This window comes from Leptodactylus fuscus, chromosome 6 (assembly GCF_031893055.1).
Source record: "Leptodactylus fuscus isolate aLepFus1 chromosome 6, aLepFus1.hap2, whole genome shotgun sequence".
Lineage (NCBI taxonomy): Eukaryota > Metazoa > Chordata > Amphibia > Anura > Leptodactylidae > Leptodactylus > Leptodactylus fuscus.
The window spans coordinates 163,293,842-163,310,987 of NC_134270.1; the positions used below are offsets into that span (position 1 = coordinate 163,293,842).

Here is a 17,146-nt window from a genome sequence, read left to right on the forward strand (position 1 = left end):
TATACATAAATCACTGCTCACCAGCTGCGACCTCCACTCTGAGCCCCAACGGATCGTTTCGCCCCTGCTTCTTCAGGGGGCTACCGAGGGAGAAGCAGGGGCGAAACGGTCCGTTGGGGCTCAGAGTGGAGGTCGCAGCTGGTGAGCAGTGATTTATGTATATGCTTCACATTGTGTCCTATGTAGGTTGGCTTATGTAATACTGGCATGTGTGTGTAACTTTACATTGGTTCTGTTACCTTATATGCTCCTACTATATAGTGGTGATGTGGGTATGCTCTTTGCAATGCTACAGATATATTTTTTCAATTAAGTGCCCTGATCTTGTGATATTGTGGGCAATAGGAGCCTATTTACATTTATATATACAAAATACTGGGCCTCTCTATACACACATTTATTGTGGCTGTTCTCATCCCCTACACCACTAGCAGATTATACACCTGCTGGAGCTGCTCAGTCCAGTGCGACCTCCACTCTTGTTGTGTGTTTTTAAATGTTTTTATGTGTTTGTGTTTTCCTTATACCAATATTTTTTACAATTAAAAACATTTTGTAACAATAAATTTAGATTTAAAATCAAAAGAATTTTTTGTGTTATTTATACATTGATACTTAGTTGGTACATAGGAGTGTAAGGTGAGGCGTTTTTTGGAGGAGGATTCCTGACCAAAAGGCTCTAGCCTGGGGCCCTTTGGTTGTTGGGTCCTACATCTCCCAGCGTGCACTGACATACTGCAGTGGTCTATTAGATATGGCTCTGTAGCTGTAGGACTACAACTCCCAGCGAGCACTGACATACTGCAGTGGTCTATTAGATATGGCTCTGTAGCTGTAGGACTACAACTCCCAGCGAGCACTGACATACTGCAGTGGTCTGTTAGATATGACTCCATGGCTGTAGGACTACAACACTCAGCGTGCACTGACATACTGCAGCGGTCTGTTAGCTATGGCTCTGTGGTTGTAGGACTACAACTCCCAGCGAGCACTGACATACTGCAGTGGTCTATTAGATATGGCTTTGTGGCTGTAGGACTACAACTCCCAGCGAGCACTGACATACTGCAGTGGTCTGTTAGATATGACTCCATGGCTGTAGGACTACAACACTCAGCGTGCACTGACATACTGCAGCGGTCTGTTAGCTATGGCTCTGTGGTTGTAGGACTACAACTCCCAGCGTGCACTGACATACTGCAGCGGTCTGTTAGCTATGGCTCTGTGGCTGTAGGACTACAACTCCCAGTCTGTGCAGACAGCCCCTGATGCAGTGGTCTCCAGCCAGTTCCTGCAGCTGTCAGGGCATGCTGAGAGTTGTAGTTCCCCAGCAGTCACTGCCGCTGCTGTATTTCCCTTCATCCCTGTCACTGACTATAATATTCCCGTCAGACACGTCCAGGGCGGAGGATCGATGAAGCCGTCTCAGCCCAGAGCCCTGCCCAAAGCCTCAGCCTGTAAATTCCCCAGTGCCCTGAAAACCGCAAAGAGGCCGCCGCCAGTTTATACTTTAGTAGGGCGAGGGCGCTCGGTGGCACCAGGCACAGACCGGCACAACAGATTGTAACCTAATTATGGCAGGAATTCCCTTCCCATAATCCCCACTATACAGATAATACGGGCCAGGATTAAATCGGGCTTTAAATAGAACAACGCGGCTTTCCTTAATATTCTGCACCAGACTACAGATCCAGGATGACCTGGCGGGGACGTTAATGACTTCCCTTAATTAAATATCATCCAGGACAAACGATTCAAGGAGGCGATGACCTATTCATCTCATTAACCGCTCTGCCTATGGAAGTGTCAGTCTTCACTGCAGTTCTGGCATTACATTCATGAACCTGGAAGCTCAGAATAAAGGAGAACTGCAGGATAATTATATATAACCTGAACTGATCTGGGAACAATGATGTCATGATGTCCATTCTTCAGGTGTTTTGCACCCGAAAAATCCAATGCAGGTCAATGGGAGGAGGAAAAACCACCTGGCGTTTTTTCTGAGGTGTTTCCTGAGGCATTTTTGACAAAAACCGCCTCAAAAAACGCCAGGTGGATTTTCTTCCTCCTATTGACTTGCATTGATTTTTTCAAGTGAAAAACGCTTCAGGAAACACCTAAAAAAAAACACCTCAGGAATTCTGAGCAGATTTTTCCTGACCAAAATACTCGATTTGAACGCAGCCTTTTGTCTTAGAGTTACTAAGGAGATGTTCTTAAAGGGACACACACATTAGAGCAGAGCCCCCGGTGTGCTAATGACCAAATTAACCGATTCATCTCTTCATGCAGCATGCAACATACCAGGAGACAGCCCAGCAGTTTTATTTCTGCACTGTATGGTAGTATTTTGTAGGCATTGTATAGCAGTACTATGTGAGCACTGTGTGGTGGTTGTATTTCTGCACTGTATGGTAGTATTTTGTAGGCATTGTATGGCAGTACTATGTAAGCACTGTGTGGTGGATTTATTTCTGCACTGTATGGTAGTATTTTGTAGGCATTGTATAGCAGTACTATGTAAGCACTGTGTGGTGGATTTATTTCTGCACTGTATGGTAGTATTTTGTAGGCATTGTATAGCAGTACTATGTGAGCACTGTGTGGTGGTTGTATTTCTGCACTGTATGGTAGTATTTTGTAGGCATTGTATGGCAGTACTATGTGAGCACTGTGTGGTGGTTGTATTTCTGAACTGTATGGTAGTATTTTGTAGACACTGCATGACAGTATCATGTGAGCACTGTATGGTGGATTTATTTCTGCACAGTATGGTAGCATTCTGTAGGCATTGTATGGCAGCACTATGTAAGCAGTATGTGGTGGATTTATTTCTGCACTGTATGTCAGTATTCTGTAGGCGCTATATGGCAGTACTATGTAAGCACTGTGTGATGGTTGTATTTCTGAACTGTATGGTAGTATTTTGTAGACACTGTATGGCAGTACTATGTGAGCACTGTGTGGTGGTTGTATTTCTGAACTGTATGGTAGTATTTTGTAGACACTGTATGGCAGTACTATGTAAGCACTGTATGGTGAATGTATTTATGCTCTACATGACAGTACTCTGTAGGCACTGTATGGCATTTCTATGTAAGCGCTGCGTGGTGGTTTTATTTCTGCACTGTAGAAGGAAAACAAATAAAGGCTGAAGCCCCACATTGCGGAAACGCAGCTTTTTTCGTTGCAGATTTTGGTGCGATTTTTTGAGCCAAAGTCAGGAGTGGATTGAGCAGAAGGGAGAAATATAAGAACTTTTTATAGAGTTCCCATTCCTTTTATAGCCATTCTTGGCTTTGGCTCAAAAAAACACAACAAAATCTGCAACAAAAAAGCTGTGTTTCCGCAATGTGGGGCCTCAGCCAAAACCTCATTGGTGAATAAGAGGAATTCGCTCCTAGCGCTACCTATTGGAAGGTTTATACCTAGGGCGTAATCTGGGAATAACAGCCAAGTCGGTATAACTTCTCTGTAAGGAAGAAGGTCCCATCCGCACCTTCACCTACTCCGCACTGACGAGACGCAAAACCCTGTCTGTGGATGGGAACCTCTCTCCTGACCATGGCTGTTTCTGGTATTGCAGCTCAGCCCCATTCAATAGATACATCCCATGACTGACGCAGTTTCTAAATAAGTAAACTGCAAAGCCTCCATTCTGTGATAGTCTCATTAAATCTGACCAGTTCTAACCAGCAGGTGGCGATCTTCTTCTCTCATTGCCTGACATGTAATATGTCACGGATACAATGTAAATACAGTCTATACAATGTATATAATCTCACAGCGAGCAGGAAATGTTCCCCATGAGAAGTAAAACTAGGAATCCTGTTTATTCTTCCCAGAACATAAATTATTACTGGCAAGAGCCAAACCTGAAGCCGAGCATCCTTATCCTGCCGCACTTAGGAATACAATGGCGCCACCTGTGGTGACCAGTCAGATTGCAACTTTGATATTTGTGATTAAGGTTAGGAAAATGAAAGCCATGATCTGATGGCTAACATGGACTCACCTCATTATAGCTCTGGCTACAGGGGAACAAGGACTTGAAGGTGGAGCCGAAACCGATGATATTGAAGAGCGTGGCTGGCATCAGACTTTTTAAAATGACAAGCATGGCATCCTGCGAGCAAAGAACGATGTTATGTTATATCAGAATACAGGAATACAAGTCACATGTGCTGAGGAATATCTGCCATCTATTCCATAATGCAAATCACTAGACGGAGCTCTGAGCAGAGAATGCTGGGAAATCTTAGCTCTGAAGCTTGCAGTATAGTGAGTGCAGCTCTGGAGTATAATACAGGATGTAACTCAGGATCAGTACAGTATAAGTAATGTAATATATGTACACAGTAACTGTACCAGCAGAATAGTGAGTGCAGCTCTGGAGTATAATACAGGATAAGTAATGTAATGTATGTACACAGTGACTGTACCAGCAGAATAGTGAGTACAGCTCTGGAGTATAATACAGGATATAACTCAGGATCAGTACAGGATAAGTAATGTAATGTATGTACACAGTGACTGTGCCAGCAGAATAGTGAGCGCAGCTCTGGAGTATAATACAGGATGTAACTCAGGATCAGTACAGGATAATTAATGTAATGTAATGTATATACACAGTGACTGTACCAGCAGAATAGTGAGCGCAGCTCTGGAGTATAATACAGGATGTAACTCAGGATCAGTACAGGATAAGTAATGTAATATATGTACACAGTAACTGTACCAGCAGAATAGTGAGTGCAGCTCTGGAGTATAATACAGGATAAGTAATGTAATGTATGTACACAGTGACTGTACCAGCAGAATAGTAAGTACAGCTCTGGAGTATAATACAGGATGTACGGTAACTCAGGATCAGTACAGGATAAGTAATGTAATGTATGTACACAGTGACTGTGCCAGCAGAATAGTGAGCGCAGCTCTGGAGTATAATACAGGATGTAACTCAGGATCAGTACAGGATAAGTAATGTAATGTATGTACACAGTGACTGCACCAGCAGAATAGTGAGCGCAGCTCTGGAGTATAATACAGAATATAACTCAGGATCAGTACAGGATAAGTAATGTAATGTATGTACACAGTGACTGTACCAGCAGAATAGTGAGTGCAGCTCTGGAGTATAATACAGGATATAACTCAGGATCAGTACAGGATAAGTAATGTAATGTATGTACACAGTGACTGTACCAGCAGAATAGTGAGCACAGCTCTGGAGTATAATACAGGATATAACTCAGGATCAGTACAGGATAAGTAATGTAATGTATGTACACAGTGACTGTACCAGCAGAATAGTGAGTACAGCTCTGCAGTATAATACAGGATGTAACTCAGGATCAGTACAGGATAAGTAATGTAATGTATGTACACAGTGACTGTACCAGCAGAATAGTGAGCACAGCTCTGGAGTATAATACAGGATATAACTCAGGATCAGTACAGGATAAGTAATGTAATGTATGTACACAGTGACTGTACCAGCAGAATAGTGAGCGCAGCTCTGCAGTATAATACAGGATGTAACTCAGGATCAGTACAGGATAAGTAATGTAATGTATATACACAGTGACTGTACCAGCAGAATAGTGAGCACAGCTCTGGAGTATAATACAGGATGTAACTCAGGATCAGTACAGGATAAGTAATGTAATGTATGTACACAGTGACTGTACCAGCAGAATAGTGAGTGCAGCTCTGGAGTATAATACAGGATGTAACTCAGGATCAGTACAGGATAAGTAATGTAATGTATGTACACAGTGACTATACCAGCAGAATAGTGAGTGCAGCTCTGGAGTATAATACAGGATATAACTCAGGATCAGTACAGGATAAGTAATGTAATGTATGTACACAGTGACTGCACCAGCAGAATAGTGAGTGCAGCTCTGGAGTATAATACAGGATGTAACTCAGGATCAGTACAGGATAAGTAATGTAATGTATGTACACAGTGACTGCACCAGCAGAATAGTGAGTGCAGCTCTGGAGTATAATACAGGATGTAACTCAGGATCAGTACAGGATAAGTAATGTAATGTATGTGCACAGTGATTGTACCAGCAGAATAGTGAGCGCAGCTCTGGAGTATAATACAGGATGTAACTCAGGATCAGTACAGGATAAGTAATGTAATGTATGTACACAGTGACTGCACCAGCAGAATAGTGAGCGCAGCTCTGGAGTATAATACAGGATGTAACTCAGGATCAGTACAGGATAAGTAATGTAATGTATGTACACAGTGACTGCACCAGCAGAATAGTGAGCGCAGCTCTGGAGTATAATACAGGATGTAACTCAGGATCAGTACAGGATAAGTAATGTAATGTATGTACACAGTAACTGTATCAGCAGAATAGTGAGCGCAGCTCTGGAGTATAATACAATATGTACATTAATTACAAAGTTAAATGATGAAGAGAATTGGACAAGACCTTTGAGGGGAAGTATCATGAGGCAGATTTGTCACTTTAGGGTAGCTCAGGGTTAATTCACCTCCCCTGGCTCCTCTGTCACCCCATCTTGCTAGTTTTCACAATGCTTGCAATTAACCCTTGTTTTGCTGACTAGATAATAGTGGTGACGCTATTTGATTAGCTGACTCCATAGGGGCGCCTTGGGGAAATTAGAGCAATTTCCTAATAAAATATTTTCCCTTCTGTCACAATCTATTTTGCTGGTGACCCGGCAGCAGAGAGGGGGATTCTTTAATTCTATTCAAATAAATAAATAGTGACAGAATGACGGCCCCTCTCACCAAAGCAATAAAAGAGAAAAAACATTAATACTAGCAGGAGATAATGAGGTCAACAAGGCTAATAGAGATGGTGACCCTGCGGTGCTGACTCCATCTATATTCCTAATGCATATGGCGAGCTGTGAATGAGGAAGAAGTGGGGGCAGTGTAGGTCCCCCTTCTTTGGTGCTCAATACCATTCCCCTACACATCTTTTGCAGAATATTTCGCTATGGGCCCATATTTGCCACAGTGGGAGGGGGAGATACCTTTGGAGTAGTATGAGGCAATCGGTCTTGGGCCGATTTCAAGCTCAACCTTAGTAAATAGGGGAGGGGGTACTGACCTGAAGTTCTTACCACAAATCTCACTTGTAAGGGATAGGGGCAGGTTGTGATGATATCAGCCATCACCACAAGAGGGAGCTATGTTCAAATTTGAAGACCCTATGGATACATATTTCATGCAGCCCATAAGGGGTTAACGGTTCCTCGCTATAGGGGGGTCTGCGTTCTATTTCCAGAGACGTTTCTAACCTCCTATTTGCTCATTAATTGATTCCCCTGATTCCGCAGACGCCGCTGCTTCAATAGTTGGTTACAGGAAGCGACACTGGGTGTTAATTATATTTTAGGCAGTGAATATAATTATACATCTACTTATTGCCTGTATAATACAGGCCGGGTGCGGGTGAGGGGTGCGGGCTGACGGGAGACGCCGTATCGGTGCAGGGAACCTTCCTTTGTGTCTGCCTGTTGTGTGCTCCTTACACTTGTCTTCAGATCTTCTTGGCTCCTCAGACTCAATCGATCAGCAGCTGTTATGGAGCGTCAGGCTGTCACAATGTATCAGCCTGGTTATCTCTTCCTCCCTCGCTCTTCTTCCGTCTCATCCCTCTTCTTACATTGTTCTGCTTTCTTCTCTCTGTCTTCACGAGTTGATGTCTGTTTCTCATCCTGCCGGCCATCTCTGCTCAGTCTCATTCATTACTTTTCTTTAGCAGAATATAAAGCAGTGGCGGGGAAGTAGGGGGACACATTGAAAAATCTAAATGGGTCCCCTTCTGGTGTTATTTTATGCCCTCAGCCCCTCAAGTATAGACAGAAAACAAAAAAACTTTCTTCTATACTGAGATCTGATTGTTTTAAGCCAAACCTGAGGCTGCACTACTGAGGGATTCTGAACATGTCAGGTGCACAGCTCTCATTGGTCAGGATTTTAAGGCCATATCGGTCTCAAAATCCTGACCAAAAAGACGGTTCTCATTGAAATCGATGGGAGTCGGTCAGAATGGACATGCACATTCTTCAGGCAGAGTCACCTTGCAACATCCGCCTGAAGAAACTCCCTCCTCCCCTTTAGGTCCATTCATTTCGGCCTAATCCGGAGCGGAGTGCGTGACTGGATTCCGGTGCACTGCATCAGCATCCAGTTGCAGCTACCCGTATTTTGGACTGGCCGCCTCAGGTTCCCTGTGTGACCCCGGCCTAAATGACCATGCAATTCCCAATGCAAAATCTGAAATGGGGCCCTTACTTACCTACGTAGAAGAGTGATTTGTCCTATATACAGGTGATCCTTTGGGGTTCTCTTAGGGTCCTGTGACGGCAGCTACCACTGCCCCCCGTATAGCTATTCCCCAGTTACCATGTACATGTAGCTTTATAAGGGTAGTTTCACATAGTAGAATTTGGACAGGGTAGTCGCTGGTACCCCCATATACCACTCACGCTGAGATGGATAGAAAGTGGTCTGGGCCTCCTCTGGTCATGGATCCTTGGGCCCAAATCCTCATCCCTGACCTATCACCCAGTGGGTGCTCTATTAGCGGCATGAAGTACCCCTCCACAGCGGACTATGTATATGCCAGCTAATGGGGTCACATGGGAGGTAGTTCAGCGCTGCTTGTCTCCAAACCCGCAAGGCGTCTCTATCACCCCCTTCGCAGCCAGAAGAGGTGAATTAACCCTGAGCTGCCCTAACCTGACACATCTGCCTCGTGATACTTCCCCTCAATGTTATAAAACCAGGCAGATCTATGGAGGACTGTAGGAAAGCTGAGTGACAGCTCTATCGATAGCTAGAGGGTATCACCCAGCTTTCACAGTCACTGAGGGGGCGAGGGTATATTTACTGGAGATTGTTCTCTCTTACAAGAAATGTTCTTTCATCTCTCAGCAGGAATCTAAAGCTGAGTCCTTAGAAGCCAGCAACAAGTCAGGCAAGGTGCGATCACACATCTCAGGAGTGTTTTCTAGCAATAAGATGGCGGCACGGTCATCACCAGAGAAACAGAACTGTGTCTCCATGGAAAAGCTGGGTCTGCAGGAGAGGTGACGCATCTGAGCCCCCCCCCGGGAAATGATGTCATGGTGGCTGCAGCTGTGGTTACCGGCAGTAATAGAGGGAATGGCTAGTATTATAGTAGTGAGGTGTGTGGAGATCATTATATTACTATTATACTATATTCAGTGATGTCAGGATCAGGGGGCGGGGCTGTGACAACCCCTCAGACATGATACAGAGGCTGGTTGTCAGCAGGAATAGATGGAATGACTGTTAATGTAGTATAAGGTGTGTGGAGCAAAGATGGAGAGGGACATTAAACTGGGGGTAGATGGAGGGGGACATTAAACTTTGGGGGTAGATGGAGGGGGACAATAAACTGTAGGGGCTGCTGGAGGGGGACATTAAACTGTGGGGGTAGATGAAGAGGGACATTAAGCTCTGGGGGCTGCTGGAGGGGGAACATTAAGCTCTAGGGGCTGCTGGAGGGGGACATTAAACTGTGGGGGCTGCTGGAGGGGGACATTAAACTGTGGGGGCAGATGAAGGGAGACATTAAACTGTGGGGGTAGATGAAGGGGGACATTAAACTGTGGGGGCTGCTGGAAGGGGACATTAAACTGTGAGGACAGATGGAGGGGGATATTAAACTGTGGGGGCAGATGAAGGGGGAGTCATTAAACTGTGGGGGCTGCTGGGGGGGAACATTAAACTGTGTGGGCAGATGAAGGTGGACATTAAACTGTGGGGGCTGCTGGATGGGAACATTAAACTGTGGGGGCTGCTGGATGGGAACATTAAACTGTGGGGGCAGATGAAGGGGGACATTAAACTGGGGGTAGATGAAGGGGGATATTAAACTGTGGGGGATGCTGGAAGAGGACATTAAACTGTGGGGGTAGATGAAGGGGGACATTAAACTGTGGGGGCTGCTGGAGGGGGCATTAAACTGGGACAGATGGAGGGAACATTAAACTGGGGGTAGACAAAGGAGGACATTAAACTTGGACAAATGGATGGGATTTTGGGTTTGTAAACTCTTGGGGAAGCTGGAGGAGGACATTAAACTGGGGGTAGATTGTAATGTTCCTCATCAACAACCCCCACAGTTTAATGCCCCCTTCCAGTTACCCCCAGTTTAATGTCCCCCTCCAGCTGACACCACAGTTTAAAACTGGAGAGATTAAACCTGGGGCAGCCAGAGGGGGACATTAAACTGTGGTTGTAGCTGTAGGGGGACATTATAATGTGGGGGCATTTCATGTTAGGGAGACTGTAGGGGCATTATACTGTGTGGGGGCACAAAGAGAAATGTATGGGAATGGGTGCAGTCAAAGTAGAAATGGGTGGAACTAAATTTTGCATGGAGCGCACAGCGCACCACACATTCCATATGGTCACTGTAGTATAAGGTGTGTGGTTCTCATGTCTGGTCACAATGTCATTATATTACATTATGTCAGTGATAGGGGGCGGAGCTGTGACAACTTCTCAGACATGATACAGCGGCTGGTTGTGATTCAGGTTACACTGATGTTACAGTCATCCTCCCCTACATTACCCGGACTCTGGTGATGTTGACTCCGCTCATACTTCCGCTGCGGTCAATAAGGAAGATGAATTCTCCTTGGGTTTTGCTGAGGTCGGTCTGAGTAGTCTGCAGATCCGGACAGAAGTTCAGCATCACGACTGGGTTATGACAGATGTCCTTAATGAGACGCTTGCGGATAATCTCCGTCTATCAATAAAGAGGGAAATGTGTTGAGAGGCGTGAAAAGTAATTACCCCCCCGAGATCCAATTAATTACCCATCCTCAGCTGGAGAGACGCCATCCTTACCATTACCGACATCTCCAATAAACTATCACAGACAAGATATGTCATTGGAAATCATTGTAGAATGAACATGTCTACTTGCTGTCAAGGTATGGAAACATTATAGGGCTGAAAATCCACTGTGACCTACTCCTGCTCACTGCTGAAGGTTTGTTACAAGGTACCAGTGTACACCAATGTTCCCCAGCCTGCCGCTCTTCAGTTGTTGCATGACTACAACTCCCAGCATCTTGGAAATTGTAGTTCTGCAATATTCTGCTGTCAAGGTATGCTTGGAATTGTTGTTTGGCAACATTATGCTGTCTGGGTATGCTGGGGGTTGTGATATTGGTAACACGTGACTGTTAGGGCATGCTGGGATTAGTAGTTTTGCCTCAGTGTGTGTTTTAGAAATTGGTGTAGGAAATCTACTACCATTATTTAAAGGGATTGACCACTTTCAGACCAATATTGAAAGACAAATGGTATTGTTTGTATAATAAAAAGTTGTGCCATTTTCCAATATACTTTCTGTATCAATGGCTCACAGTTTTCTAGATCTCTGCTTGCTGTCATTCATTCTGTTTACTTCCAGCGGATAAAAATCAGTCCATGGTCATATGATGTACGGTCAATGGTCATGTGATGTAAGGTCCATGGTTATGTGATGTACGGTCCATGGTCATGTGATGTAAGGTCCATGGTTATGTGATGTACGGTCCATGGTCATGTGATGTACGGTCCATGGTCATGTGATGTACGGTCCTTGGTCATGTGATGTACGGTCCATGGTCATGTGATGTACGGTCCATGGTCATGTGATGTACGGTCCATGGTCATGTGATGTACGGTCCATGGTCATGTGATGTACGGTCCATGGTCATGTGATGTACGGTCCATGGTCATGTGATGTACGGTCCTTGGTCATGTGATGTACGGTCCATGGTCATGTGATGTACGGTCCATGGTCATGTGATGTACGGTCCATGGTCATGTGATGTACGGTCCATGGTCATGTGATGTACGGTCCATGGTGATGCGATGAGCAGTCCATGGTCATGTGATACAAAGTCCATGGTCATGTGATGAACAGTCCATGGTCATGTGATGAACAGTCCAGGGTCATGTGATGTGCAGTCCATGGTCATGTAATGAACACACAGCTGCACAGCTCGTTACAGTCACAGGACAGTAATTAGACATCTGCCTTGTAACGAGCTCTGCACCTGTGTGTTCATCACATGACCATGGACTGTATATCACGACTATGAACTGTATACCACATGACCATGGACTGCACATCACATTACCATTGACTGTAAATCACATAACCATAGACCGTATATCACATGACCATAGACCGTATATCACATTGCGTTTATTTAGACGTGTCCTAAGCATAGAGCAGTACACACTGTTGTCTAGTAGTTTATCTATACTGACACATTGTAACAAACTACAGCTGTGTGCACAGGATGAGGTCTGTTATTCAGCTTTTCAATACAAACAGGTTTGTTTCCATTCATCACCCTCTAGTCACATCCGAAGCTGCATTGAAAATGCTGATGGTGCACTCTAGCATGACAGTACAGTAACCACTGTCTGTTTCTAAGGGCATTTTGAAGGCAGCTTTGTATGTGACTGGAGTATAAGAGAACGCAACTCAAAGCAAGTACAAAATAAGCAAAGTATATAGTCCTTCAACAATATATATAATATCTACTCTTAAAGTCTATGATAAATCTGACATTGTTCGTGGCTCCGTCACCTTTTTCTCTGGGCTCGGGTCCTTCTTGGTCCCTCGGATGAAGTCGCTCTTTCCTCTTAAGAACTGTTCGTATTCGTACGGGGTCATATCGCCGTCCTCCATGAGGATGTGCGGCAGATGCGGCTCTGTACATACAACCAATAATGTAGCCAAACGGGAATGCAGAAGATGAGGTTTTATTTAATCACTGTAAGGGCCTGTTCACACATGCTGCAAGCTTGGGATATCAGACCTGTGGTCGGGATGGGATTTGTGGCTGTTATAGGGTCCACATAATATGGCCGGATGTCTGTCTGAATAAGCTGTAAATCAGTTCGATGGCTGCTTTTTTCTTAAAACAGTGCCACATCAGTCCACAGGTTGTAGTTGGTATTGCGGCTCGACCCCATTCACTTCAATGGTGCTAAACTGCAATACCTGCATGATCTAGGTGCAGCATTTTTTGTTGTTTCCCCCCATAAGAGGCCTAAATATACAGCCCCGTCCTCCAGCCAGGGATCTAGTGATACAATATAACAAGATCTGCTGGAATATTATCAGTGGCAATGACAATATGGGAGACGTGACAATGTGTCAGCTGGGAATGAAGAAACATAAATCTTATGTCATCAGTAAAGATGAAGATCTAATGAACCATCTGCTCCATCTCCTCCCAGGAGCCCCGCGTGGTGATGGCTCCTCACCCTTCCTCCTCACATATAACCTTCAGGCTCCTCAGTCAGACACAAGGCCCTTACCGCTGGGGTGGATGAGGATCTCCACGGGACGGTCATACGTGTGCTTGTTGGCCAGTGTGATCATGATGCTCTTGGCAGAAGGAGCTGAGGGGTCGGCGTCAGCTCGGATCTCATGGGTGGGACTCTCGACACCTAAGACAAGGACATGTGGTCCACATTACCCGGCTGTCAACTCTGGTTACGTTTCTCTCATTCGTTGGATTGAAGGGTTAAAGCATGGTAAAAAAAAACTCCTGCCATTTGAGGTATTCAGCTCCTATGCAGAACTATGTATCTCAATCTGACTTTGCAGTTATGGTACCATTGTTCCCAGTCTGAAGAAGAATACAGGACTGCAGGGTCAGACTATGCAAGGCGTGCTTATATCTGCAACCATGTAAGCGCATTGGTCTTCATAGGAGCTGTATACATACAGGACTACAGGATCAGACTACATCAGGTGTGTTTATATCTGCTACCATGCATGTGCATTGGTCATCATAGGAGCTGTATACATACAAGACTGCAGGATCAGACTACATAGGGTGTCTTTATATTTGCAAACATGCAGGTGCATTGGTCTTCATAGGAGCTGCAAACATATAGGACTGCAGGGTCAGACTACATAGGGTGTGTTTATATCTGCAACCACGTAGGCGCATTGGTCTTCATAGGAGCTGTATACATACAGGACTGCAGGGTCAGACTACATAGGGTGTGTTTATATCTGGAACCATGTAGGCGCATTGGTCTTCATAGGAGCTGTATACATACAGGACTGCAGGGTCAGACTATGCAAGGCGTGCTTATATCTGCAACCATGTAGGCGCATTGGTCTTCATAGGAGCTGTATACATACAGGACTGCAGGGTCAGACTACATAGGGTGTGTTTATATCTGCAACCATGTAGGCGCATTGGTCTTCATAGGAGCTGTATACATACAGGACTGCAGGGTCAGACTACATCGGGTGTGTTTATATCTGGAACCATGTAGGCGCATTGGTCTTCATAGGAGCTGTATACATACAGGACTGCAGGGTCAGACTACACAGGGAGTGTTTATATCTGCAACCATACAGGCGCATTGGTCCTCATAGGAGCTGTATACATACAGGACTGCAGGATCAGACTATATAGGGTGTGTTTATATCTGCAACCATGTAGGCGCATTGGTCTTCATAGGAGCTGTATACATACAGGACTGCAGGGTCAGACTACATCGGGTGTGTTTATATCTGGAACCATGTAGGCGCATTGGTCTTCATAGGAGCTGTATACATACAGGACTGCAGGGTCAGACTACACAGGGAGTGTTTATATCTGCAACCATACAGGCGCATTGGTCCTCATAGGAGCTGTATACATACAGGACTGCAGGATCAGACTATATAGGGTGTGTTTATATCTGCAACCATGCAGGTGCATTGGTCCTCATAGGAGCTGCATACATATAGGACTGCAGGGTCAGACTACATAGGGTGTGCTTATATCTGCAACAATGTACGCACATTGGCCCTCATAGGAGCTGCATACCTTCCGAAATAGTTGCAAAGTTGCTTAATTTATTTATTATAGATGTACTGGGGCAATAAAATATCGTTGAAAAGGTGGACCGTCCCTTTAAGTTTACCTGTGGCTCAGTCTGTCTCTACCTATCTCCAGAGTCCAGACTTTTCTTCACAAGGGGCAAATATTCAGCTTATTGCCCTTGCTGTGGTCACACAGAATGGATTGTTGACACCCCTCAATAACCAGGACAATGCCCCCGCAGCCCCTTTATGCCTCTGGCCTAGTCTTATCTCTTCCCATTGCTCAGTTTATAGGATAAGCTTCTTTTCGTAGATGTGTTTAGTATGGAGGGTCGGAGCTACCCCTTAACTCCTCAGCTTCACTCATCTTATAGTTTTCTGCCGTCTGTTTGGTGGTCACTTACCTGCTAACAGGTAGGGTGCTCGGATCTCCAGGTGGAAGGTCAGCTCGTACTCGGTGGCATTTATAGCCTCTGTTTCCAGTAAGGTGGCCAGGCAGAGTTTCTTGGTGCCGCTGCATAATCCAGCCTCTCTCCTGTAAGGACGAAACATGAGTGACAGAGCCACGGACAGAGGCGGAACAGTGGAAAGATCTCATTTATCTCTCAGTCTCTCTGTACCTGTGGCTTAGTCTCTTCCTACTTGTGGCTCTGTCTCTCACTATCTGTGGCTCAGTCTCTCTGTATTTGTGTGTTGGTCTCTAAATACTTGTGATTCAGTCTCTCTCTTCCTATAGATAAGTCTCTATCCGTGGCTTGGTCTTTCTCTATCTGTGGCTCAGTCTCTGTCAATCTGTGGCTCAGTCATTCTCTACCTGTGGCTCGTTCTCTTTCTTCCTATGGCTCAGTCTCTGTCAATCTGTGGCCCGGTCTCTCTATACCTGGAGCTCAATCTCTGTCTATCTGTGGCATGGTCGTTCTCTATCTGTGGCTCAGCCGCAGAGTACGTGTGGCTTGTCTATGTCTATCTTTGGCTCAGTTTCTGTCAATCTGTGGTTTGGCTTTTCTCTACCTGTGGCTCAGTCACTGGCTACCTTTGGCTTGTTTCTACCTGTGACTCTGTCTCAGCCTATCTGTAGCTTGGCCTCTCTACCTGTGGCTCAGTCGTTGACTACCTGTGACTTGTCTCTACCTGTGACTCTGTCTCAGTCTATTAGTGGCTTGGCTTCTCTCTCTACCTGTGACTTGGTCTCTCGCTACCAATGGCTCAGTCACTGATTATCTGCGGCTTGTTTCTACCTGTGACTCTGTCTCAGTCTATTTGTGGCTTGGCTTCTCACTACCTGTGGCTCAGTCTCTCTCTACCTGTGGCTCAGTCGCTGACTACCTGCGACTTGTCTCTACCTGTGACTCTGTCTCAGTCTATCTGTGGCTTGGCTTCTCTCTACCTGTGGCTCAGTCTGTCTCTACCTGTGGCTCAGTCTGTCTCTACCTGTGGCTCAGTCGCTGACTATTTGCGGCTTGTCTCTACCTGTCACTCTATCTCAGTCTTTCTGTGGCTTGGCTTCTCTCTACCTGTGGCTCAGTCGCTGACTACCTACGACTTGTCTCTATCTGTGACTCTATCATAGTCTATCTGTGGCTTGGCTGCTCACTACCTGTGACTCAGTCTCTCTCTACCTGTGGCTCAGTCGCTGACTACTTTCGGCTTGTCTCTACCTGTGACTCTGTCTCCATCTAGTAGCTTTACTGTACCTGAAGTTCAGTCTGTTTTTCCTCAGTTACTCAGAAAATGTTTCAACTTATACAAGAAATATTATCAGAAGTTTCTTACAATCTTAAGGGAGACACAGAGGCTAAGGCGCTATCCGAGGAGGTGTGTGACACCCGGGGGACACAAACTGGTGGTACGAGGACTCGGACAGCCCCGCTGGAAAGTGTTGGGAGCTCAGAGGAGGTGCTGATCAGCACGGATACACTTTCTTGGGCTGGAACTGCTCCAAGGTTGGCCACAAAGATGATTCTTTCCAAATCCTCATCCAGAAGAATCCTCCCTGTATAATGAAACAATCAGACACAAGTAAATGACAGCAAATCCAAGGAACCATCACCCCCATCATTGTGTATGGAAATCAATAAAAGTGATAGCTACTGATTTATTATTACAAGAGTAGTACCCACAGTGACCACTAGATGTCAGATACAAAGGAGTCTGGTCAGCGACTAAAATACATTTATTTGGCTAACAGCGCCACCTGCTGGCTGTAAGAATCTATTAGCCAGAACTACTGAAGCATCAAAATATTACACATTTCTAAACAATGGCTGGCTGAG

General features: G+C 45.2%; 1 protein-coding gene across 3 annotated transcripts in view; it reads right to left on the bottom strand.

Moving 5' to 3' along the window:
- VWA5B1 (von Willebrand factor A domain containing 5B1) overlaps window positions 1-17,146 on the bottom strand; it is a 106,964-nt gene that overhangs the window by 32,563 nt on the left and 57,255 nt on the right. For all 3 annotated transcript variants that reach the window (XM_075277895.1, XM_075277896.1, XM_075277894.1), the window contains exons 4-9: window positions 16,647-16,866; window positions 15,278-15,408; window positions 13,364-13,495; window positions 12,627-12,751; window positions 10,605-10,781; window positions 4,016-4,126 (exon numbers count right to left, since the gene is read on the bottom strand). In XM_075277895.1, the coding sequence (XP_075133996.1) occupies window positions 4,016-4,126; window positions 10,605-10,781; window positions 12,627-12,751; window positions 13,364-13,495; window positions 15,278-15,408; window positions 16,647-16,866 (896 nt within the window). The remainder of the gene's footprint in view (window positions 1-4,015; window positions 4,127-10,604; window positions 10,782-12,626; window positions 12,752-13,363; window positions 13,496-15,277; window positions 15,409-16,646; window positions 16,867-17,146) is intronic.